Source organism: Corvus kubaryi, unplaced genomic scaffold, assembly GCF_017639235.1.
Source record: "Corvus kubaryi isolate FWS band 111438036 unplaced genomic scaffold, C.kubaryi_AGA036_p1.0 37387, whole genome shotgun sequence".
NCBI classification, from domain to species: Eukaryota; Metazoa; Chordata; class Aves; order Passeriformes; family Corvidae; genus Corvus; species Corvus kubaryi.
Window position 1 is genome coordinate 870,075 of NW_024581129.1, and position 24,239 is coordinate 894,313.

The 24,239-nt window shown below is 43.6% G+C and overlaps 1 protein-coding gene across 4 annotated transcripts in view; it reads left to right on the top strand.

The window, feature by feature from the left end:
* The window catches only part of XYLT1 (xylosyltransferase 1), a 171,014-nt gene extending 147,816 nt beyond the window's left edge, over window positions 1-23,198 (top strand). For all 4 annotated transcript variants that reach the window (XM_042037772.1, XM_042037774.1, XM_042037771.1 and 1 more), the window contains 3 exons: window positions 1,934-2,129; window positions 7,275-7,608; window positions 15,237-23,198. In XM_042037772.1, coding sequence (XP_041893706.1) covers window positions 1,934-2,129; window positions 7,275-7,608; window positions 15,237-15,559 — 853 coding nt within the window. In that variant the 3' untranslated portion in view covers window positions 15,560-23,198. The remainder of the gene's footprint in view (window positions 1-1,933; window positions 2,130-7,274; window positions 7,609-15,236) is intronic.
* The last annotated feature ends 1,041 nt before the right edge of the window (window positions 23,199-24,239 follow it).

A 24,239-nucleotide genomic window follows, 5' to 3' on the forward strand; every position in this document is an offset into this window, starting at 1 on the left:
TTTTCAAGCTTGCTCAGATTATAGATAGGGGCACCGTGACTGCAGCTGTCTCCAGGATAAAACACAGCTCCTTTACAGCAGGCTGGAGCCTCATGAAACAGTGCAGGGAGGAATTGCAAACCGTGATACGGAGCGGAGGCTTTGTTTTCATACCTGCCTGAGTCCCCTCAAGACACTGTGAGTCAGCATCCAGTTCAGATCAGAGCAAGATGGATAATCCTCAGGTTTATGATTCACATCTCTTCTCTTTTGATACTGCGCTGTCCTTGTGGGTGTTTGCATCTATACCTTTCCTCTTTCCCTCTTGTGGTTTTGCATGTCTCTAATGGAGTAATGGAAGGATGGATTTGGGCTGAGCACCTTGACAGTGTTTCCTTTGCTGTGAGGCTGAGAGCAGCACCAAGCTGGCTGATCCTGCAGTCAGCACCCCAGCTCATGCTGCGAGGAAAGCCGCTCCCGCCTCGGATCCCCCTTGGAGTCAGTCCCATGCTGCCACCCGCAGCGGCCCAGGAGATGTTAGTTAGAGCAGCTGCCTTGCACACTTTGCTAACGAGGCCAGCTCACAGCCTCAGAAAGCTGTGCCCCCTGCAGACTGCTCGGGTACCAAAGGAGATTGAGACTCAGCATCTTCCGTGGGAGCAGCATTAATGTGTGATTGAGATTTAATTCATTTCTCTCATCTCCAGGCATTTTTACTCTCTGCTGCCAAGAGGCAATTTACTCAGACTATTTCAAGGGTATTGTAAATATTTGCTGCTGCACACATATAAAACAGGAGGTCTTAGTACTCAGAACAGAAGTCAGATTGTTGCTGGCATTGGCTGCGTAGCTTTACAGTGTTTTTGCTCGGTGCATCAGTGCTGGCCCTGTTGGTACCCTGTCTTCTTATGCTGATTTCTCCAGCTCTGGCGACTTCCTTCTGGGTGTTGCTGACCTCGTGCAATGGAAAGTCCTCCTTGGTCAGCTCCTCTTAGCGCTCATCCTTTAATTGTGGTAACAAGCCTGAGGAGTCAGACGTAGCTGCCTTACTGGGAAGCTGTGATGCTGGTTGGTTTAACTTGTTTTGCAGTTAATGTCAGTGCTGTAAAGTAGCAAAATACTTGATTTCTGAGCTATCAATGACACGTTTTTAATTATTTATGCATCCATACGTACCCAAACATCATTACAGATGTTTCTGAGACTATAGCAGACAATCAACCGTACATTTAATTATTTGAAGCTGTGACTACAATGTCTTTAAATCTGAACTGCAACTGAGCACTTCCAGATCTGTTAATGACTGGTTTTGCCCAGTTGTTTGACCTTTTTTCAAGGTGTTTTTTTTTAATAATGAGTAAAAAAAATCACAGCAAAAGCAATCTCAAGTCTTTAAAGAATGGGAAGTTTTCTTCCTAAGATAAGGAGACGTAAAATGGGGACGGGATCCTGGTGTCCTTTGCTGCAGTGCCACCCTGCAGAGCCCTGCCCTTGGGGAAGGGGTTTGGGAATGGAGGGGGCCTGCTCACACAGCATTCCCTGCAGACCCTGGCAGCTCTGGAGCACAGGACAATCCTGGGGCATCCTTTATCCTACAGTTTATCAGAGCAAACAGTGCTGCAGCCTAATCTGTGTGTGTCTCTGGGTGCCAGTTTCTACCAGGAGAGGTGGCCAGGGAGAGGAGCCCTCTGGCACACAGAGGGACCTCCTAAAGAGCTTAGAGCTGTGCATAGGAGATTAATGACCCTATATTCTTAGTAACATATTTTTACGTTTTGGGGTAATCGGAACAGCCTAAGAATATCTGATAATGAGTCATGAACACATTTGAAATCTCTTAATGTACAGTGGTGCATTTTCTAGTTGAAATGAATGCTTCTTAAGCCATTAGCTCCAAGTAAATGGAGATTTCATGTCTCTCTTGCGTAACTGATGAGCATGTGCTGTTTTATAGATACTACCCCATGGGCCATCCAGTTTCCATCCACCTTTACTTCCTTGCTGACCGTTTCCAAGGCTTCCTGATCAGGCACCACGCAACCAATCTGGCTGTCAGTAAACTGGAAACTTTGGAAACGTGGGTGATGCCCAAGAAAGTCTTCAAGATCGCAAGTCCACCGAGTGATTTTGGGAGGTTGCAGTTCTCAGAGGTGAGTGTTCGTAGCCACCCATGCTCAGTGTCATGAGCCTCTGGCATCACGAGAGTGAGCACTAAATCAAGCAGCCTCTGGAGACTGTATTTCCATGTAAATTTGAGGTGAGAGTGACTTTCTAGCATAGTGCACATCCTCGTCATAGAAGGACATACTGTTGCCAGTTCAGATCTCTGGTCAACCCTCATTTCTTACATTAATCTGAGTGTCCTCACTCCCTTCTGTTCTAAAAACAAATGGAAGGCTTTTGTTGTTGTCAAAGGGGCTTTTTAAGTTACTTAAAAGTAGCTTAAAAGTTTTGTCACTGTGATTGTTCTGAGTGCTGTGAAAGGCTCCTGGGGAAAATGCCTTTTTTCTGCAATTCCAGATGTAAATAGTGATGTGTTTAAATGTTTCTCTCAAGAGTATGCTGAAAAAAACGTCATAAAATTAGTGGTAGTCAGGTACTGATATCACATGTGAGCAGAATATCGATGTTGTAACACAAAAGAGAAAATTATCACAGCAGTGGCTGAGATTTCCCACAAATCCTGTTACTTTTCTACAAATTTGTCCCTGTGTCTGTCACAGAGAATAAAAAGTCTACCCTAAAATATATCAGGAAAGTTGACCACTAATAGGACCTGACATCTGTGTTCTGTTTTAAAGATACAACTGTCTGAGCAGTTAATTTCATGATTTTTCTTGTTAAGCCGCAAATTTCAATTAAGGTATAAAATTGATTGAACAAATGTGTTCCAGTCATTATGGCTAAGTCCATAAATTACCATCTTCTTGGGCAATTAAGAAATGCCTAGGTGGGATTCAGTGTTTTGGTGTGCATGGCAAATCCATGACACTAATGTGCCATTAAAGAGATGGATGGAAAGTGTGTTTCATTTATCAACGTGTCGGATGGTAGGCCTGCCATTTCGTGCAGTGATAAATGTTCATACAAGCTCCAATTCTTGTGATTTGTAGGAGTATTTCTGCTGTTTATTTAGTACTTCTAAGGATCTCATCACTGGTGAGCTTTTTTGAGCATAAGGAAACGTTTTCTTCTATTTGAAACTCAACAAAAAGAGTTTTGGTGGCTGCTTACTTGTTTTCATTCTATTTTCTCACCTGATCTCTTTAATCGTCCTCTCCTTTCATAGATAATTCATATTTTAAAAGACCGAGAGGTACAATGTAAATAATTTAATCTTATTTTAATTGTTTATTTTACTTTCTGCCTTCCCTTGGCCTGCAGGGATCTCTGCCTCTGGGCCAAATAATTCTCTGTGTTACCCTGCTATAAATCCAGCATTAACTTTTTCTGCTTCAGTGTGGCTGGAAAGCTCTGATCTGCTACTGTGTATTAAAATGCCACTGCTTTGTCAAGGTCCAGCAAGTGGAAAACAAACTTAGCAGTTTAGCTAAGATGGAAGCATCAGTGTTCGCAGGAAATAAGAGTTGTGCTTATTGGGACATAGAATTCCTTGTTCTTCAATGACTTTCACCCCATGATCTGGCAGGAATTTAAAACTGAATGGGGCTATTTTAGCTGGGAACTTTCTCCTCTGTCCCAGCTCACACCACTGGGGCCAGCAGGAAGAGCACAAATATGCTGCATTGAATGTGCTCCCGAGTGTATTTGTGACCCTGATGCACAACTGAGATTGCGGCAGAGATGGTGGGATCTCTCCAGCCCCTGCCCTCTGCTCCTCTCAGACCTCACTTCCCAAGGAGCAGATTTCACCCCACACCCTGGAAAGACAAGTGGGAAGCCATCAGCCAGCTGGGCTGCCCCACAGCTGGGGCAGAGTCAATGACAGCATTGCGATGGCACACGGCTCCTGCAGGCTGAGTCAAATAAAATAAACTTACAGGAAATCCAAGAGAGATGATTTCCAAGCATGGAACTCCCACACCTCCTAAAGTTGGCTGGTGCACAATGCACACACTGTGTGTCCTGCCAGTCTGGGTTCAGGCAGCTTCTCCATGGAGGGCAGGAGATTGATTTGCTGCACAGAACTAAAAGTCTCAGCTCACTGTCTATCAGTTGAACGCTAAGTTCATTTTTGGTCTTGTTAAGACTTGTGATTCATCACAGAGAATAAAATAAACTAGGTGGCAGGCAATTAGTGTGCATTGTGTGAACCTAATGGTCCTGTTTGTGGTGAGCAATGAGACACAAACCCATAATCAGGGTATAATTTATCTTGGGAAAATTTTATCTTGGGTTCGAACAGACATAGAAACAGAAGTTTTGAGCCAATGAGAGATTTCCAGCTTTCCAAATGTTCCCTGGGCACAGTGCTTGCTCTTGAAGCCCACAATAAAGGTGATTAAAATATTGATGTGGAAAATGTCCGTTTCTGTGCCACATCCCTTCATAATTTATCAGATATTCATTACTGCTTGATTCTATCCCATACTTTGTGTATTCTATTTGAAAGCAAAAGCCTACTCACAATGTTTTAAAGAGCTGTGAAAATTGTTATAGGGCTGCAGTATCTCTTGCCCTGTAAAATCAGACACTCGGTACTGGGAACTCAGCTGTGTAAAGTTCGAGGGTTATAAACGTCTAACCAGTGCTTTAAGTAAAATCCCCTATAAAATACTGTGCTTCTAGAAGCAGCTGGTACTGCAAGCTGTGCAGCATGGGAAGGAATGTCCCCAGCTGGAAAGCAGACATAAAGGGCAGATCCCATGAGCGGTGTGCAGCTCCCTGCCTTTCCCTCCTCAAGGTGCCTGTGGAGCCCTGGGGTGAGCCCCGGCCCTGGGGCACACGGGGACCCAGGGGTGCCTTTGTGTTGCTGAGGGCCTGCTCTGCAGCCCTGTTGGTGCTGCTGTTCCCTGGTCCTGCACACCCTGAGCGTGGGGGGACAGGCTCCCATGGAGGCCACTGCCACCAGCCCCAGAAGTGTCCCCTCCTCTCTTCCCCTGCCCTTTGGCTGTAACTTTTGGTTTGCTCTAAGGGAACCCAATGCCACGCCTGCACAAAGCTTATCAACCAGACAACAATTGTGTTGCAATTTTTCCCCCAAAGCAGCCTTAGCTCTTCTACAGAGCAGTCCAATAAACCTTTGTGCTATGTGAACACGTCTCAACATCTTCTGTGCAGCCTGGTGTGGAGCAGTGTCACCTGGAGGTTGGAGCAAGGGGACTGGAACTTTCTGATTTCTTTTTTCAGGGATGAGAAACTAAAGAGAGGGGAAATAGTTGAATGTCAGGAGTCAGTGTTTAATTTCTGAGGATGAAGTAAGTCTTCTGCAATGAGTTCTTCAGTAAGAAATATTGAATGTCGTGGAAAGAGCTTCCTTACAGACTTCTCTTTGCCCAGGAGGGTGTAGATTTGTTTCACGTGTTGTGACTATTATTTTCAGGTCCCTTGAGCACCAGTAAGTGTGATATGGCCACAGCTCAGTGAAGGTTGGCAGAGTAGATAGTAAGGTCTGGTCAGGAAATTTTCTTTCTCAGCTTATTTCCATACACATTCAGTGAGTCTTGTCACGAGAGCACGCACTGACAGCTCCTCGAGGCAGTCGATGCTTGGGTCTGATATCTGGGCTATGCTGTCTGGTTTGATTAGCTGGTGTGCTGGGTGAAATACCTCTGAAATACCAGCAATGCTATGGTGATTGCAGAGTAGTGGAAGGCTCATTTTGTCTCATACTCTGCAGTGTCGTAGTCCAGTAGGAGGAATTCGTGTGGTTACGGATGGATTTAGGATGGTAAGGTTTTGTTTTACTGACCTTGTAGCTTTTTGCTTGCAGTCCTCCTGTAATTTGTCTGCCAACCACAGGGATTTATTTAGAAGGGACTGGAGACTGGACAGTTTCCAGTACAGGTAATAGGCGTCAGGTAATCATTATGTTTTGGGGATTTGGGAGGATTTAGGCATAATATTGGAATCACTTATTCTCATGAAGTGAAACAAAATTAGAAGAAAAATCTCTGAAGCAAATGATCTACAAATATTTCTTATACTTTCAGGAAAGCAGGTTCTGACCATGCCCTTGTGAGGTGAAGCTTAGGGACAAGGACAGCTCAGTGTGGGGAAAATCTGCAATATGCACATACACTTTAAAAGTGGGGATCCTGCCTGTGTGTGCATGGGTCTCCAGAGGTCACCCACAGAGGCTTTCTGTACAGGGAACAAGTCAACTCTGTGGTCATCTGCAATGTCTGGAGATCAGGGCAAAAGAAGACCAGAAGGACTTTGAAGGGTTTCATACCAGAAAGCAGAAGTGCAGCCATCAGTCCTGTGGTCACAGGAAAGTGGATTGAAAGGTTCAACAGTCCTCAGCCTCATAAACACATGCTGGCTTTAGTGCTGGGATACTTCCCACTGGCCTAAGAAAGCCAGTTACTCCATTTCCATGCTGTCTGGTCAGAGATGCTGTTTTCAGTAGTGCACAAGTGTTAGTGGCAACAGCTTGGAAGTTTGTGTCATCCCCCAGGTTATGGGTGAAATTCATGTAAAAAGCACTGGAATATGAAAGCTGCTAGGAAAAAAGAAAGATCCATTAAATATTTACACTAGATTGTGAATCAGCTGGTTTAATGTTAGTGAATAAATAAAAAACAATGTCACTATTATGACAATAAGAAAAGAGTTTACAAGAAATAAATTCCCACATGAGGCAGGAAGGGAGTGCAAGGAGACAGCATCTCATGGGTGGATTGTAGTAAAGGACCTGACATGACTTGTTCTGAAGTCAGCAGCCAAAGCATCTTCCCTGGCCTCAGCAGCAGCTGGTCAGGTCTCTACTGCAGGGTCCTTCTCTCAAATGTGCAATACATTTTCATGACCCAGGAGATGATGAGTCCCATTTTTTTCCTGTGCATAGGCTGTGTCCAGCCACTAGGCTTGGTCCCTTGTTGACTGCTTCTGTGAAGAGAGAGCTGCTCTAGCCTGTTGTGTCTCTCTTAAGATAAAGAATACCTTTTTATCAATCAAAAGTGGACTGAAAAAGCAAGCCTTGCATTCTAGGTTGCCTCACAATTTGTGTGCACATTATGATCATAGATCATGTTGCTGCCAGCTTTTATATGTATGTATAATTCATGTGATTAGAGAAATATGATTTGAGTCTCTTGAGAGCCCATATTTGCTATAAGGGTCTCAGATGCTTACAGAGATGATGCTACCAGCACTGTGTTCTTTCATTTCAGATTGGCACCGAGTGGGATGCCAAGGAAAGGCTTTTCCGGAATTTCGGAGGACTCCTTGGGCCAACAGATGAGCCAGTTGGGATGCAGAAATGGGGGAAAGGCCCCAATGTCACCGTGACTGTCATTTGGGTGGATCCCATTAATGTAATTGCAGCAACATATGATATCCTTATTGAATCCAGTGCCGAGTTTACTCACTACAAACCACCTCTGAATTTGCCCCTGCGACCTGGTGTATGGACAATAAAAATTCTGCACCACTGGGTACAAGTAGCTGAAACCAAATTCCTTGTTACTCCTCTCACCTTTTCAAATCAGCAGCCTATCAAACAAGGTAAGTTCTATTATTTGCTACAGGAATGAAACAGTTACTGTGTCTGTATTCACTGTAAATGCTGCTGATAAAAATAAGTAGCGCTGTATTGGAAAAGGATTAAAGAAAGGGATTTTATAGATATAAGTCAGAAGAAACTTTTGCACTAAGACAAGTGGAAGTGTCTGCATTTATTCTGTAAAACACAGCCACTTCAAACAAAAGACTATTTGTATCTTTAAATTATGCACAGTTCAGAATCCAGAGAGCTTCAGACTCTCAATGATCTAACAGCTATCATAAAAGCCATCATTTAGAAATGGAAAGAAAAATTGACCTTTCAGTGCTGCTTTTCATTCATGTTTCCTCTTAGAGACTTACATGTGTTTAAACTGTTTTCTTGACAAAGCCTGTGTGTTTAACAATAAAAGCATTAATATACATAATGCTGGATTAGACAAAATTACCCTAGGCCAGAGCTCACCTGACATATTGTCAGGTCCAGGCATTCACTCCTGCCTGATACCTGCCAAAACCTGCTCAGTACTTGCCAAGCAGCTGTGTTACAGAAATATATACAAATACAGCCGTGGGACCAGACCCACACTGACAGTTTTTAGAAAGAAACCATTTTCTTCCTTGCCACAGCAGCCCTGAGCCATCCAAATACAGAGGCCATTCTGGGGCTGCCAGGCTCTGCAGGCTCCCATGTTTGCATGGCACAGGCATCATCCAAATGCTTGGGTCTGCAGACAGTGCCCAGAATACTGTGCTGGGAGAAAAGGGAGCATTTTTCAGCCACACCTGGTTTTTTATTCTGCAAGATCAAAACAAGCTTGTTGCTCTGAGTATCTTTACCATTCTTCTTAAAGTGCTCAAGTGCTTCCATCTGCCCAGTATTAATATTCATAACTTTAGACATCTTAAATTTGCTAGATACATGAACGATCCTATTAAGTTTTCAAAAGTTCTTCTTCCTGACAAGGCAGCAAATAAACTGAGTCAGGCATTTACCTTCCAGCATAACGTGCTGCTTCTGTAATGCAAACACCAGCAGACAACTGCTGAGAGCTAATGCAGCCCTTACCTCGCTCAACAGGAGTTTGATTCCCACATTTCCAGCAGAAGAGTGAACTTACTGATTTCTGCTGCTAACATTTGGTGGCATCGTTTCTTAAGCAGAAACTAAACCTCCTCCAACCCACTGCTGTTATTTGCTAATAGGCAATGATGAATTGTGAACAGACACCATGTGTAGAAGGAATTCATTTTCAAAGTTTGAGGCAGCCTGCTTCTGAATGCAGCTGCTACCAACTTGCCTGCTGGAAATCAATGAATTCCGTGTTCTTTGGTAATTTAACATTTAAGGCATAAATTGCACAAGAAACGTGGCATGTAGCCAGCAGCCTTGCTGCTTTTCCCTACAATGTGAGAGCCCCACGGACAGGTAAACATGTCTCAGACTTCAAAAATAAGCCCACACTTCATGGTGTAGAGGCAATGCTCCCTTTGGTCCAAACTCTGCATCTGGAATAATTCCACTGAAATTGTGTGGTTCCCCTGTGTTGCCCCTTGATACGCTGGGCTCACCGTTCTTGCTAAAAAGCCTGTTCATTTATGTGGTAACTAGAATCTGCTACCAGAAGGAAATACAAAGCTTGGGAACAATATTGTCTAGGAAAAAAGTCTCAGGAGTGATTTGGTACTGATGATGTGATGTGTAATCTCTAGATGACTGAGGCATGGAGGTAGAGAAGAAAGTTAATTACAGGGGCAGGTAGTGACACTCCACTGTAGTTAGAATTGCATTTACAATGCAAATTCCTGTTGTTTGTTTTTGGAAGGCTTTCTGTCTCAGTGACACTGTTGTGCTCTGTGCAGGCAGTCGTCATTTAGCTTTGATTTCCAGCTTTTGTCAGTTTGTCACCACTTTATTCTTTAAATACATTATTCTCTGCCAAATAAAGGCACTTTGAGAGTATGACAGAAGAATTAGAACTTCTAAAAGAGCGATTTCTGGTACTGTAAACAATGCAAAAACTGCCAAAAATCTTCTTAAATGGAGGAATCGTATTATTTAATTGTCTTAACATTGAAAATAAAACATCCATCAGACTTAGCCAGGAGTTGTCAGTAGAAGAGGGGAATATGTTTTATTAGGGATTTCTTTAAATTTTTTTTTTTCTGACCATCCTCCCCCACCACCAGCCCCCACCCTGCCCTCCCCTGCCCTGATGAAAAAACAACTCTTGCAGAAAGATTGCCCTGGACTGATACATTTCCTAGCACTTTGCATGTCATTTCCTCTATAATGATTCAGCCCCCTCTGCCTCATCCACTCCAGATGAAGAAAGTGGAGTCCACAAAGTTTCAGACATAAAAATCTCTCCATGATCTCGTGTGCAGTTTGCTTTTGCCGTTCTAAAAAGCGTTTGCACAGAACTGGCAGCAGCCACTAACATCTCATATCCTGAGAACATGGGCATGACAACAACCCTGGATTTCCTAAATCATTGCTTCTCTACACATCGCTTCAGCCCAGAGCACAACACAGAAAGGTTTCCCAGCATCATGAAGGGAGCCACTGGCTCTTCTTTTGAAAAATCAAAGTAAAACACCTTCATTCCTGTACCATGACTCTCAGAATTCGTAATTGCATTCAAAATAAAAAAATAATCATGGGACAGCTGCCAGCAAAGATGTTCTGTTTAGCAGTTTATAAAAACAGCATATGCCACTAGTTTATTCATTTTTCTATTTCCATTTATTTATTAATTTTGGCCTAAATTCTGTGCTTGCAAGTGGACTCATAAAGGGAATCAAGAGTGAGTGTTTTCTTTGATGCTGTGTCCAGATGTGTGCAACTGATAGAATGTAAGTTGTTTTAAAAATACGGATTCACTGACCTTTTCAAAACCTGAATCTGTAAGAGATCAGATCTTACATGGAATTACTGAGTATGCTGTTTGGGGTATTTCCACTGTAAATACGGCTCCCTAAGCTATTTCAGTGGAGAGTCTATAATCTAATGTTACTTATTCCTTCCTGCTCCTTTTCCCCCTCCAGTCATCCAAATCTGTGTCTATTTTCCCTATTTTGACTTGTGCCACTGATCAGTTCTGCCTTCAGCAGATACTCTGGCTCAGGAGTGCCTCCAAGTATTTGCCTGGTTGGAGAAAGTAAAAAAGAAAAGAAAAGGAAATTAGATTAATTTGTTAAATAAATCCTTTGGAGAAATCAGGTTCACTCTCTCCATCAGAGTCTGCTTCCCTCTACCTCCTGCACAGACAGATTCCTGTTTATTCTTCTAAACAACAGGTTTGAGGTTCTCACCATATGGTTGAGTGTGTGAAAGCCAAGTACTCCATGCTTGTTGTAAGGACACAGGAGGGCTGCCAAGGACCAGCAGGGTGCTCTAGGAATAATTGTGCCGAGACAAAGAGGGAATGGAACGTGGAGAAGACAGAACAGGGAGTAGGCCTGTGTAAGATCACTGGCAGTGGTGACACACGGGAGTGGGGGGCTCTTGCAGACAGCTTTAGGCAACCGGGATTTGAGTACTTGGACACTCAAGAACAGATGTCCAGCTCCCCTGTGAAGGGACTGCAGAGGGTGCAGAACCAAACAACAGGTATCATTCAGAGCACTTAGCCAGCAGCTCACAGACTATAATCCAAGCTACCCAGCAGACTTCAAGTCCTAAGAAAACAGCAAATTCAGTAATGTTGTGTCTGCATCCGCATCATCCCACTTTCCCCCCTTCCCTGCTCTTTAAAGGCCAAGTATGGTCGATTCACAGGGTCACAGTGAGGAGAAGAGAAAAAGCCAAAGCAATTTCATTTTTAAATTTGAGTTTATATTCACAGCAAAGTTTCCCCAGCGCTCTCGCAGCTGGAGTGCCGATAATGAGTTGTCATCCATTTAATGGATAGTACCTGTTCCATTAAAGCCAAATAGGTTATTGTGAGCCAGTAGCAGGTTCACTTCTGGGGCAGAAAAAGCCCCAAAACCTCAAGATGATAGTAAACCCTGGATTGTAAATAAATGAATACATAAAAAGCCCTTCCTCATTTGAGCAAGGAGGGCAGTGAAAAAGAGCAACCTCCTTTTTTGCTTTAAGATAGACCTTTCCCACGCTGTTCCTGGCTTGATGGCATGTCCTGGACATGGGGCTGCTGATCTTCGCTGCTCCCATGGAGCCTGAAATACCAGTGCCTGGTCCCTGTGCCCCCAAACTGCAGCCACCCCTTTCAAGGATGACAGCATTAGCAGACATGGGCGATGCACTCAGGCATCTCAACGGCCTTTTAACCTAATCCATATTTATAGATCATCTCAATTAGCAGATACTGGGAAACCTTTGTTTTGCCCTTGGTTGTTTGCAGTGGCTCAATCAATTCTAATTGCATCTATACAGATTATAAAGTGGGTGGCAACTTGTGTCAGAACTGCTGTGATTTCTTTAAATTAACCAGAGGTAACATGACATGTTCTTGATAAATGCAGTAATAGCAGCAGGCAGGCGCACGACTGCAGAAGAGCAGACATGCCCTGGAATCATCATTCCGAGAAAAACCCTGAAGACAGGGATTTGCTTTGAAATTTAGTTCAGATCCAGCTGACAAGGAGTCGATTAGCTCCACAATGAGCAAATGAAGCACTGTCTTGTTTGCTGCAAGAGAAAACAAACAAAATGTCAATAAAAAATTACCTCTTTGCCAGAGGGTTTCAACACAATTCAAGTAAAGAAATAAAGCTGTATGTTCTGTGTTGCTTTAAAAAACCCACAGGTCTAACGCCTTAATATGTACCAAGGTAACCACATTTTTCATTCCTTAGCGCACTCTGTCTAAACTAATTTGCTTTTTCTGCAAAATGATGAACATACCCACACAAAAATGCTGAAATCCCAGCCTGTGTGGTTGCCTATAGGTTGTGTGTTTAATCCAAAGGAGTTAGACCAAGAAAAGTCAATTGAGAATGTGTCCTCACATGTGAGTGAAGAGCAAATACAAATAGAGGTCAAAAATAACCAAGTTTTTTAGAGTTTTATTTCAAGTCAGTGGAATATATTCTGCATTGATACACGTCCTCCTGAAGTCACAGGGCTGGCAAAAAAAGTCCGGCTTAAGTCTGCAATTCAGCTAATTTTGAATTGTTTTTTCTAACCATACGGATTTAAATGTCTAAGCATTTAGAGGCAAGCCTTACATTCTTCATTGTTTCTTCATGAGCTCTTCCTCTTGACACTTGACTGAAGTGTCAGTGCTTCAAGAGCACGCCCAGTAGCTCCAGCCTCCTTTTTACAGCATTTCGGGTCTTGGGAGCCTCACTGTCTCTCTTCTGTACCAGCTCAGTACGTTATGGAGCATGGTTCCCTGTCATTTTTCCTTTAATGCAAAAAGGAACAGCCCATCTGCCATTGCTCGGATGAGCAGCATCCTCTCTACTTTCTCCTATGAACTGTTCAACAAAGACTTGGAGGCTCCAGTAGAGGGTTCTGAGTCCAGTCCCCAGCATCTCCTGTGGATGAGTATGTGTGACTCTGCAGTCAGGTTGCTGTTACCCAGCTTTTTCCTTCTAGGACGTGCTGAGACCTAACTTGGGGTGCTGTTCTGCTGTGGGGCAGACAGTCCCCACCAGCGCCAGGTCAGGGGTCTCTGTGTGTCTTGACTGCAGCAGCACCTTTCACTGTGGGCAGCTGCAGCAGCGCCTTTCACTTAACACAACCTCTGCTGCTTTGCCAAGCACTGAGTCCTGCAGTTTCTGCAGGTTTCATTCTTTCCAGTCCTGATAAGCCCCCAAGTCCTGAGGCCTGGGACAAGCGCGAGGCTGAGCCACGGAGAACAGCAAGTTCTGTTTCACTCTGTTTCTTGTCTGAATAAAGATCTCTCTTGTTCCGTGCACCAAACACATGCGTGGCAGGCTTTGATGCAACAAGCTCGCTGAATTGCCTGTTTCAATCAGATGATCCTGCTAGTAATGCCAACTCTTATTTATTTGGGGATTTTTACTCAGAATGTTCCTATTTAATTAATATGTTGACAAACAGTCTTCCATATTTAATTGCTTCCAAAGGAGGAAATTTAATCATGTGTACTTGTTCTGTTTCTTAAACTGCAGAGCTCTGGCAGAGCACATTCCTGACACATGTGCACAGATTGAACTCATTTTGACTACAGGTTATTGTGGATATCTACCATTTAAAATAAAAAGAGGGGTTTAGATAAATGCAGGAACAGTGAAATGATGTATAATGGTGATGGGCATGTGCTGAACCACTTTAACTGGGGATTCGAAGTGACAGACTTGCACAGTGTTTGACGTTAAAGACTTTGCTGCAAATGTAATAGCAAAGCTCCAATTAAACGTCCCTTTTTCCCTCTAAATACACGGATTTATTTCCAGCACCTGAGATACTATCCTCTGCATGGAAGAAAGGACTCAGTGTCAGGCTGCAGCGCGAGCAGCAAGGACATGTGGAAGGAATTGTAGCCATGAATGTGTAATTCCTGGCCTCTGACGCTCGCGGGGCGCAGTGGCTTTCCTCGCCTGCAGCACCCTGAATGGGCCCATTTTCTGTTCTAGACAGTGTGTCTGTTGGCAGAGCTAAACACATCCTCCGTGCTGCCAGAGCGAGGATGCTGGGGAAGGCAGCTGAGAGCGAAAAGAAATGCTTGGAAATTTGCTCCCAACAGGCACTCGGTGAACATTTTTGGAGGGTCCCTTTGTGATTTTATAAGTAGCGCCTTGGTGCACTCAGACTCTCAGAAGTCAGCCGACCTTTGACAGGGGCAGCCTGACCCACAGTGCCCAGTTTAGGTCTCTGAAAGCATTGTCACAGCCCAGTACTGATTTTAACTGCAATATTGCAAATCTGGGGTATTGTACTGTATTTTGCTGAGATAGAAGGGTTGCTGTATGAAAAGCAACCACAATGCAAAGTGTCATTAGGGGATGGTTTTGATCTACTGTTCAGCACAGGAGCTTGAAGTGTAACTGTCATGAGAGAATACTTTCCCAGGGAGACTGGAGCACTTCCAGGAATCATGTTGGGGCTACACCTGCTTGTGAATCTGGTCTGTCCAAAACCATGGTGTTGTCCTTTTAGTGCTACAAATGGCACCACCTGGGTTTTGCAGGCAGATAGAGCTAACAAATGTTGTGGCTTTTCCACAGCAGGGCAAGGTTCATCTGTTTAGGGTAAAAAAACCCACAACAAAACAGGCTGAGGTCTTGGCTCTTTCTCCTAGACAAATCAATGATAGCATTTGGATGTCTGACAGGGGTTGGCAGACTTCTCACACCAGGTGTCCTTGAACTGTTTTCTTGTTTCGAGGTGCAGCCAGTCCTGGATGTCCTGCAGCTCTGGGGATGCCAGTTGTACATGTTGAAAATAAGGGTGACTCTGTTTTCAGGGTCAGAGCTTTGCCTCCTAAGGCAGCACTTGCAGGGTGAGAATCACAGTGAACAGAATCTGTAGTGCTGAGCACGAGTGCCAGAGCTGAGCACAACTCCTGGGATGCAGTGTGTGGGAAATGGGCTACAGCTCACCCCTCAACCTTGGTCTTTTTGTTTACTGTAGCTTTAGATCCTTAGTGGTGGCTATTTTCATGCACTAACTTTGGGGTTTGCTTCTGCCTTTGCAGAGGAAGCCATCAAGCTGCACAGCGGGCCTCCGAAGAACGCGTACATGGAGCAGAGCTTCCAGGGCCTGAACCCCGTGCTGAACATCCCCGTCAGCGCCGCCCGCCTGGACCAGGCCAAGCGCAGCGCGGGGCTCGTGGGCGCCCGCCTGGAGGCCTGGGTGGACTCTCTGGTCAGCAGCGTCTGGTCAGCCGTGGACATCTGCAGCGTGGGGCCCACAGCCTGCCCCGTGCTGCAGGGCTGTGCCCAGACAGCCTGGAGCTCGCTGAGCCCCGACCCCAAATCCGAGCTGGGCCCCGTCAAACCCGACGGCCGCCTGAGGTAGCGTCCGGTGCGCTCTGTCCCGGCATAGGTTTTTAAAAGGGAATTGAACCTTGCTTCTCTGTGAATCTTGCACCAGGTTTCAGGAGCTTAAGGGAAAGTTATGTTTTTTTGTTACTTACTGCAATAGAATTCATTTAAAAAAACAAAAACAAAACCAAACGAAAGTTCTGAAGTTCTGACAAGGCCTTTGGCACTGCCCTCTCCATCAGCTCTGTTGGGAGCAGCTTGCTTCATCCCACAGCCTGTGCTGTCCAGTGGGCACCCAGCCATTCCATGTGCCACTGCACCCACCATCCTGTGGGCTTGGAAACAGTAGCACCAAGCCATGGAGAGGGCAGTGAAAGAGCAGCTGCTAAATGGGGTTTTTTTAAAATAAATTTGTCTGTACCTCTGCTGTTTCATAGGCTTTCGTTATTTTGCTATCATGAATAAATCACAGCAAAATTCCCTTCTGCTTACACGTCCTGGGGAGGTTGGTTCCTGCAGGCTGGAGCCTGTATGGCCACATGACCTCAGAGAATGCGAAGTAATTATGGTACAACCTCACTCGGATTTTTAATAACACAAAGTAATTCTGGACACAGCTGATATCTGTTATCCTAGTTAGAAAAAATGAGCAAAAGCAAAAACTTTCAGATCACTTTCAGAGGTTTTTTCAGACTAATTTAATGATAAACTCTAAATGAAACCAGTGTTTTGCTATAATAGTCTTTTATGTCTTATGCAGTCGGGTTCAGGGTCAGAGTACTAAGAGTATTTATTAAAGAGCAAAGAAGTATTTTGAATTTCAGCCCTTTCAAATGTGCAGGTATTTTTGGAAGCCACCAGTACCTGAGTGTTTTCACAGACTGCCAGTAGAGCAGGTGTGTGTGTGTAGGCTGGGGTGGGTTGTGATGTGTCTGCTCACACCCTTTGCTGATTTTGCTCATGAGCTGAGCTGAGTTTTTTCTCAGGCAGTGGAGTTGTAAACCAGTAAAATAGTAAATTTGGGACCTAAATCTGCAACAACAGGTTTCTTCCCTAATTTGAGTAGTGGCTAGTAAGTCGTAACACTAATTCCCTCCCTTGGTCTCAGATCTCCATCTCTTCCTAAAGTTGGATCCTTCCAGGCTTTGCCAGGGCATCTGGAAGGCTGTGCAGGATGTGGGTCTCTGCCCAAAGCCAGGGGAAGGAGAACAATGCTGTGTTTCTCTGTGCTTTTACTTTATTCTGTCAACAGTCTATCCTTGCCTGTCTTCAGAATTCCTAGCAGGCTGCATCCTGTTTTAAATAGGCATGTTTTGCATCATTTCAACCTGCATTTTCTACAGTAGGGAAAAATTAATTTACATTCCAAGAACTTTTAAAATACAGGTTTTATACTCAAATTCACCTCCAAATAATGTATTTTACATTAGCAAAAACATGCACTTCGTTGTTGTTGCTGTGTTAATCTCTAGTTAGCAACAGAACCAAAAAAGGCCATTAAAAGCTATTGGGTTAATTAGGAAAGAAGTCCTGTTGCTGTAATAAAGGAAGGTATCTGTTCATCCTTCTGTGTGCATGGATAACTTTCTGCTGAGAGTTAAGTGTCCACATCAGGAGGGAAACAAACCTTTAAATCATTCCATAATCACATCTCACAGGAAGGTTGAATTCCCTTTTAAACAACACTTGCAGTAGGACTGTAACACACAGATCCCCGTGGCTTGTCGTGTCTCTGTTGTATTGGTTTAAAGCTACTTCAGTTTGCTTTGGACTTGAAATTGTGGTGTCAGCTGTGCTGGCATTAAGGCAGAGCATTGAAATGTTTATCTGGCACAAAAATGGATGCATAGAAGGAAAAATTTAGGTATTTATTATTTATGTTTTAGTCAATGACTAATTAGTAGGTGCTGCTTTTGCAGCTTGAAGATTATGTTATTTTACTAACTGAAGCTGCCTTTATTAAGAAAAGGCCTTCCTCCCCTCACACCTCCTTTTCTTTTTTTGTCTTGATTTTGTCAGTCACGAGTGGTAGCTTTAGGAAAGTTTGTAGCAATGAGAGCTGATTGGAATATTCCAGTCGAGATAACGTTCCAGCTTTTCAACCAGCTCTGGAGGCAAGCATGTGTGAAACCAGGGTTGCCAACAGGTTTATGTAGTAGAATCACAGTGTTATTACTTATTCAGTAGGGTTTTTAACAGTGCTTGTTTTTAATGTAACATTCCTTTGTGAAGTTCGTATTTTCTGGGGACCTCCAATCCTCACTGTGAAGTCCGGGGCTTCAGTCACACTGATGCAGTGGCGACTGCACGGTTTGAGCCCTGCAGATCTAATGAAGAACATCATATTTAGGGCACACAATAAAATTCATTACAAGCCCAGGCAGTGCTTGTTCTCAGTAAGGCTCCTGGGTTAGTCACAAAACCTTCAGTCTGTCTTGCACATAAGCACATGTGTAGGGGTGCACCCACGCACACGCATGCAGATAACTTAGTTTTTAAATTTGATACTTGTTTTTATTCTTAAGCAGGAGTGTTTTTAAGTGCTTTTTTGGTAAGTTTTCATTAACTAGACCAAGCAGAAGGTGACAACAATCACGTCTTCTGTGGTTAGGAAAAAATCTGCCACTTTTATCATTTAAAATATAAGGTGCAAATTATTTTGTTTTAGTACAAAAAAGGGAAAGAAAACAGATGGTTGCTGATATATCCATTTGCATTATATGTTAGGTTTAAAATATCTCAAAGAAAATTTATATGAGTTTATTTTCTGAAAGGCAAGAAGCATTTAAACAGTGAAGTTTTGTAGCAAGCTGGCAACCCCAGTGCTGCTGTTAAAATACAGGATGCAGAGCTGAAGGGGTTGATGCTGCAGTCCTTTCTTAGGAAAAAGTTCCACAGAGTGCTAGTGCTAAATGAGGACTTCAGAGTCAAGTCCAGCATAAATAAAAGGTGTGACAGTATGCTAGGGGTAAATGCTGTCTGTTTGAAGTCAACAAAGGATAAGCTGCCATGTTTGGAACATCTTCTGGGGGCAATGTCAAGTTCTGGACCTAAACAGCCACCTCTGCTATAGCTGCTATCATGCAGACATGGATCCAAGAGATATATATGAGATTCTGTGTCTGAGTTACAAAGTCCAGTAGTTGTGAATAAAAAACATGTAAAGCCAGACTCTGCATCAGGGATTAGAGCTGGCTCCAAGCTGATGCTGCTAAGCCCGACTTAGTCCTGCTTAGTGGCTTCTCTGGTTTGAAATGGCAGCACTGGGAGCCTGTGATGAACATTGTCAATGGTCAGAGGAGAATAACTTCACAGATCTTACACTTGGTGAAAAGGAGAATTCAGAGCAGGGACCCACAGTTGGTACGAAACAAGAGAGTTACACATCTTCATCTGAATGTGCAGGTGTTCTTTTCCAATCACACTGGCCAGTCCTTGCCGAACAGGATCCCAGCCAAAAGCCTGCTTTGATGAAAATTCATTTCAGTGGGAGGGGTTTATATTTCCATATGCACACGTTTGTCCTCTGTGTGTAATGCTTTGCTTGTTTAAATTCCCTGCCCATTCTGCATGGCAGCCATGTAACACTGCTGTGATCAATCCGTATTACACAGAAAGGGAATGTGGCAAAATGAGAACATCTGCATATGTGATTTAACGAATTATGTCCAAAGTCAGTCTTAGCATTATGCAAACCTGTTTATATGGTAATGTTAAACCCCAAGGCTAAACGAAATAGCTCAAATGACAGTTTATTTTCAGATTTGTCCAATTCTTTCTTTGATGACATTTGGACCTTGAGTAGTAATATTTGCATTTTCATTTTCTGATATTCAAGGGGGTTGTTTTTAGAATTGAAATTATGTCTTCATGTTTTGTGCTTGGCAAGCAGAGAATTTTAACAATTCCTTCATGATAGCAAGTGTTGTACAACAAAGTCCCTCTGTATCTCTGCTGTTAAGCCTTCATTATAGCTAAGCCTAGAGATACAGGAATGTGCATTCGTGCATTACAAATTGACTTTCCTGGGTGTTGGCTTCAGTGCACAATGCCTGTACAGTTGTTTAATGGTGTGTTAACAGTGATCCTGCAGCACCTTCAGAAGTACCAACTAATGTGCATTCACTTTCCCTCCATCTCCTGCAGCACTAATTGCCACCCTAATGAAGCCTCCATCACTCTTAGCCACGGTTATAGTGAGCACAGTAGTGAAGTCAGTGAATCAGAACAGGGACAGTGTAAACCTGACCAAAGGGAGAGAGAAAGGCTAAAGAAGATGCTGAAACTTTGCAAAAGTTTGACACAACTGTGTTGCAACAAACCTTTGAACAAACTGGGCTCCTTCTGCACAGCAAGGCTGAGAACCATTGATGCCCTGAGATCTCAGTTTTGACTTCCCATATAAAGAGGATCCAGGTGTTTCTTGTGGCCCAGCAATGAGGACCAGCTTTCTGTTGATTTCTCTAGTTGTCTTTCATCACAGCCATCAGAGAATTGCCAGCTTACCCCTGGCTAGCACACCCTCCTCGTTGTCTTCCCAGCTCCCAAAGCTTCAGGAGCTGGCCACATGAAACCTTGGCCAACTCCAGCACTTTCTGCAGAGCAGGAAGTTTTATACTTGCATGAGCCGAACCTCCTAGGCTTCTTCAGAAACCCAGATGCAGATGAGCAAAGTTTGCTTTTCAGAGCAGCCTTCAGTCGGCTCAGTACTTGTGCACAGGAGGGAGTGGGTGAAAGCCAGCAGTTACCTTGTCCTGATTTTCAGGCATGGGAGTCTGATGTATGTAAGAGGAGACTTGGTTATTTGGTATTTCAGCAGCAGAGTAAGACGGACGTGGTAGGAAGTGGTTGGCAACCGTTCCCACTGGCCTTTGCTTCAATTCGGTTGTCAAAAGATAATGATCCAGATGTGTCTTTACTTCTACCATTCAGACCTCCACTATAGTCTCAAAGATTAGTAGGACATTACCTTAAGCCCATAATAAATGACAATTGAAAACATCATGTAAAAAAGCTTCTCCAAACCAAGCCCTCAGGCTTCTGCCAAGGCAGCTCCAGGGGTGATGCCCGCAGAGAGGGTAGGGAGTGATGCAGCGTTAGAGAGGACAGAGCACTGCTTTTCCAGAGGCCCAGGAGGAGTTCCTGAGAGCAGGAATACCTGCTGCAGAGCCCTGAGGGCAGCTGCTGCTGCAGCCAGGCACAGAGGAGCCAAAGAAATGTGAATTAGGGTTAAGGGCAGCAAGGAAGATTTTGTAGGACAGCACATTTTCCTGCAGAATCTTCAAAAGCAAGCAAACACTCTGATTTTCAATTCTCTTCGAAAGGTGTATTGTAGAAGAGATTGACCTTCAAAACCTTCACCACCACCATCACAGTAAGGGAAAGAATAATCAGGCTGAGAGCATTTAAAATTGAGGCTACAAGACCTTGCAGCCCGTGGTACCCAGGACCACGGCAGCATTAGGGTGTCTCAGTTACGTGTGGCGTTGGGAGCAGTTACCCTTCATGATGTGACACTGCAGGTACCACGTTGATTCCGTTCCTTCTTACTAACAGTAGTGTGCTGATCACTCTGCTCTTTGCTTCTGCCTTGGTTACCTTCTTTTGCTCATGGGTGCTACCACAGCTGCTACCTCACTGTGTCTGCAAACACGTTTACCTGAGAACAACAAAAAAAGGTACCAGAAATCTCCTCGAACTGAATGTACAATCTATGCAAATTCTCTTTCTACTTTGTTAAAACCTAGAAGTATTACTTCTAACCTTGCCAAATAAACAGCAAGATACTGTACAGGTGCCTCTGATACCAGAGTGACAATTCTAGGCGCGGTTCATGGCGCTGCATTTGTATATTGTAATGACTCGGCTTGTCTTTGGTTCTGTTGTAATTAACACCCTCAACTGAGACAATAGCGCTCCTGCTAGGGGAGCACCTTCAGTTTGCTGGGAATATTCCAGAGGAAGATGTCTATGGCATTTCATTTTATTTTCCTGCTTAGATCCAAAAAAAGGCACAGACCTGCTGGTCAGAGCTAGGGTGTTGTTTCAGCTTTTCTGTGGGTGAATCCTATCAGCTTTGGATCGCTCGGTGTCTGTTCCCATTGTGGCATCCAGTGTGTTGCCCCTTAAAGAAAGCCTTACTTCCATCCTTTCTAAATGTGGCCTTAAACTGTGTTAGGAACTTTGGTGTTGTCTGTGTCTTGCTCACTTTCTCTGTTGTGGAATGAATAAAAGGCACCTTGAGATTTCTATTACAGCTCAGTTGTGTTGCTGTCAGCTTACACTTCACAAATACAATAGAAATTGCTTACAAATGCAGTCTTTAAGGAAAGAAAATGACCTTCCCTTCGGGCAAAAGGAAGTCTCAGACATTCATATAAACCGTAGGAAACTATGAGCTCTGTCCTTTGCAACTCACTGTAGATAAGGAAGGTTGGTTTAATTACAAAGTACAAACTTAGTAACTTTTAATTTATCTTCAGACTTCAACAGGACAGACTGCTCTCAGATGCACAAGGCAAACTGTAGAGTAATTTCACTCATTCTAACATGTCATAGTAGCATTCCTCTCAGATTTGTACTGGTAGCTGGGAGAAGAAATATCCTCTAATGGTATGGTCTTAAAATCTGAAGAGCATCACCACATGGGGCCAGATTTTGGCTGTTGGTTGGGAATATAACAGTACATTTAGAACTTAGTGGAGTCTGGTTGTTTTGTCTTAAGTCATAAATGCATTTCTGAAAATCTGGCTTTTGGAGCTTCATTCAAAGGTTGTCAAAGTCAGCAGAAACCAATGACTTCTGCTAAGGCTTGTATATGCTGGGTTTCCTTAATCCTTTTTTCCATGAGAACTGTCATGTTTCAGTGAGTAGCACCAATATTCCCGGCAGGCTGCAGGGCTTTTAGGCATCCCAAATCCTGTCCTATGTTGGTATTCAGATGTGGATACAACCCAAAGGCAACTAAAAGGGTTTACATAAAAAAAAAGGTTTGTGAAACTAAAATAATTAATTCAATATAATGAAATTATTTTTCTGACTTTGTCCTTTTGGTTCTGTTCTGGTTTGATTGGATTTTTCTATTGCCTAACATAGTCCATAATAAGTTATTCGTATTCTGTCATTTTCAAAGACTGGTGGTAATATAGTTTTAAGAAATAACTATTTTGTTATAGATCATAATATGCATAAAATTGTACAGAAATATTTTGTAATCTATTGAATAAGAAAAAAGAAAACCATGTATATACAGGAAAGTTTAAAAAAAAATTGGAAATTCAAATGGAACACACTGAAAGATGTAGATATTTTGCTATTTATTTAAAGGAGTATTTTATGAGATATTGAAATGTCTTAAATTGACCGGTAATCAAAGTTCAAAGTCAGAATGCTTTTCTTGTAGTAGAATGTGATTTTCAGCAATTATTGCACTACCCGTTTTTGCACCCTTTTGTCTTTCATTTAGCAGAAACAACGTGCCTTAGCTGTATTCTTTGTCAATGGGAGTTTGGTTGTTTGTCCGACAAAGCAAATTTTTTTGCAGAAAAAGAAATGGATGTATGAAATACTGTATTATACCAAAAACACTGCAGTGTATATAAATGCTTTCTGTCATATGGTGTTTTCAGATGCAGAGTTTTAAAATAAAATTTAAAAAAAGGCTGTCTTTAGGAGCGCATGTGCACCTTGTATTGTTTTCAACCCCACCGATGTGTGCCTTATTTGAAAGAACTTTGCTGCTTGGTGATTTTTGGGAGGAAAAATGGGCCTGAGCACTTTCCAGCCTGTGATCCCAGTGCTGCTGCCTGGTCAGGCATTTTGCAGCCCTAGCAATTACGGAGGAAGCATTCATGGGTGCCTTTTGGAAATGAGTGTCACTGGTCAGAGCTCGCTCACAGGCACTGCTGCAGCCTCACCTGGGGGCTGCTCCCAGTGCAGGGGTGGAAGGTGGATGAACTTTGCAGGGCTCCCAGCACTGCTGGCACAGTGGCACCCAGAGACACGTCCAGATTCTTGTTTTCAAGCCCAGGTGTCTGCTTTTGGGCCAGAGCCTCCCTGCCTTTTCCAGCGATGGCAAGGAATGGTAGGCAGAGGATCAGAAGGGATGAACAAGGAGCTCAAGTAAAGTCTGTTTTCTGAAGGCCATTAACCATGAGAAGTGCTGGAGCAGTGTCTTCCCTGCGTCCCCAAAGGGTGCATCAGCCAAAGAGAAAGGACTCTCTGATGGGCTTAGGGATGTCCAGCTGGGTGCAGGAATCCAAATTAACGCCAGGGCTGTTCCAAGAGCAGCAGAATATGTGTCCTTTGCCTGAAGTGCAAGGATGAGCTCAGAAAGACGCATTTCTTCCGTAGTTCCCTGCTGGGTTATGGAGCCAAACCAGCCATTGCCCAATGTTCACTCAGTGTGAGCACTTACATTTATTTCCATACCCCTGGTCTCCACACAGAGCAGGGGTATTTCTTAGAGCTGCTTCCATAGATGTGATGGGGAAAAGTTGAATTCTCCTAAAAGTGTGTGATTGGTATCTTTTGCACCATCCTCCTGATGTATTGCAGGTTTGTCTCTCTGCACAGCTTTTTGATGTGGGATGCTTGAAAATAACTCCTTGACGACCTTCCAGAAGTCTTTGACAGCATCAGGAGCTGCCTGACTTTTCATGCACCCCCAAGCCGTGCTGCAGGTTCTCTTGGCAGCCAGAACTGTGTTTGATCTT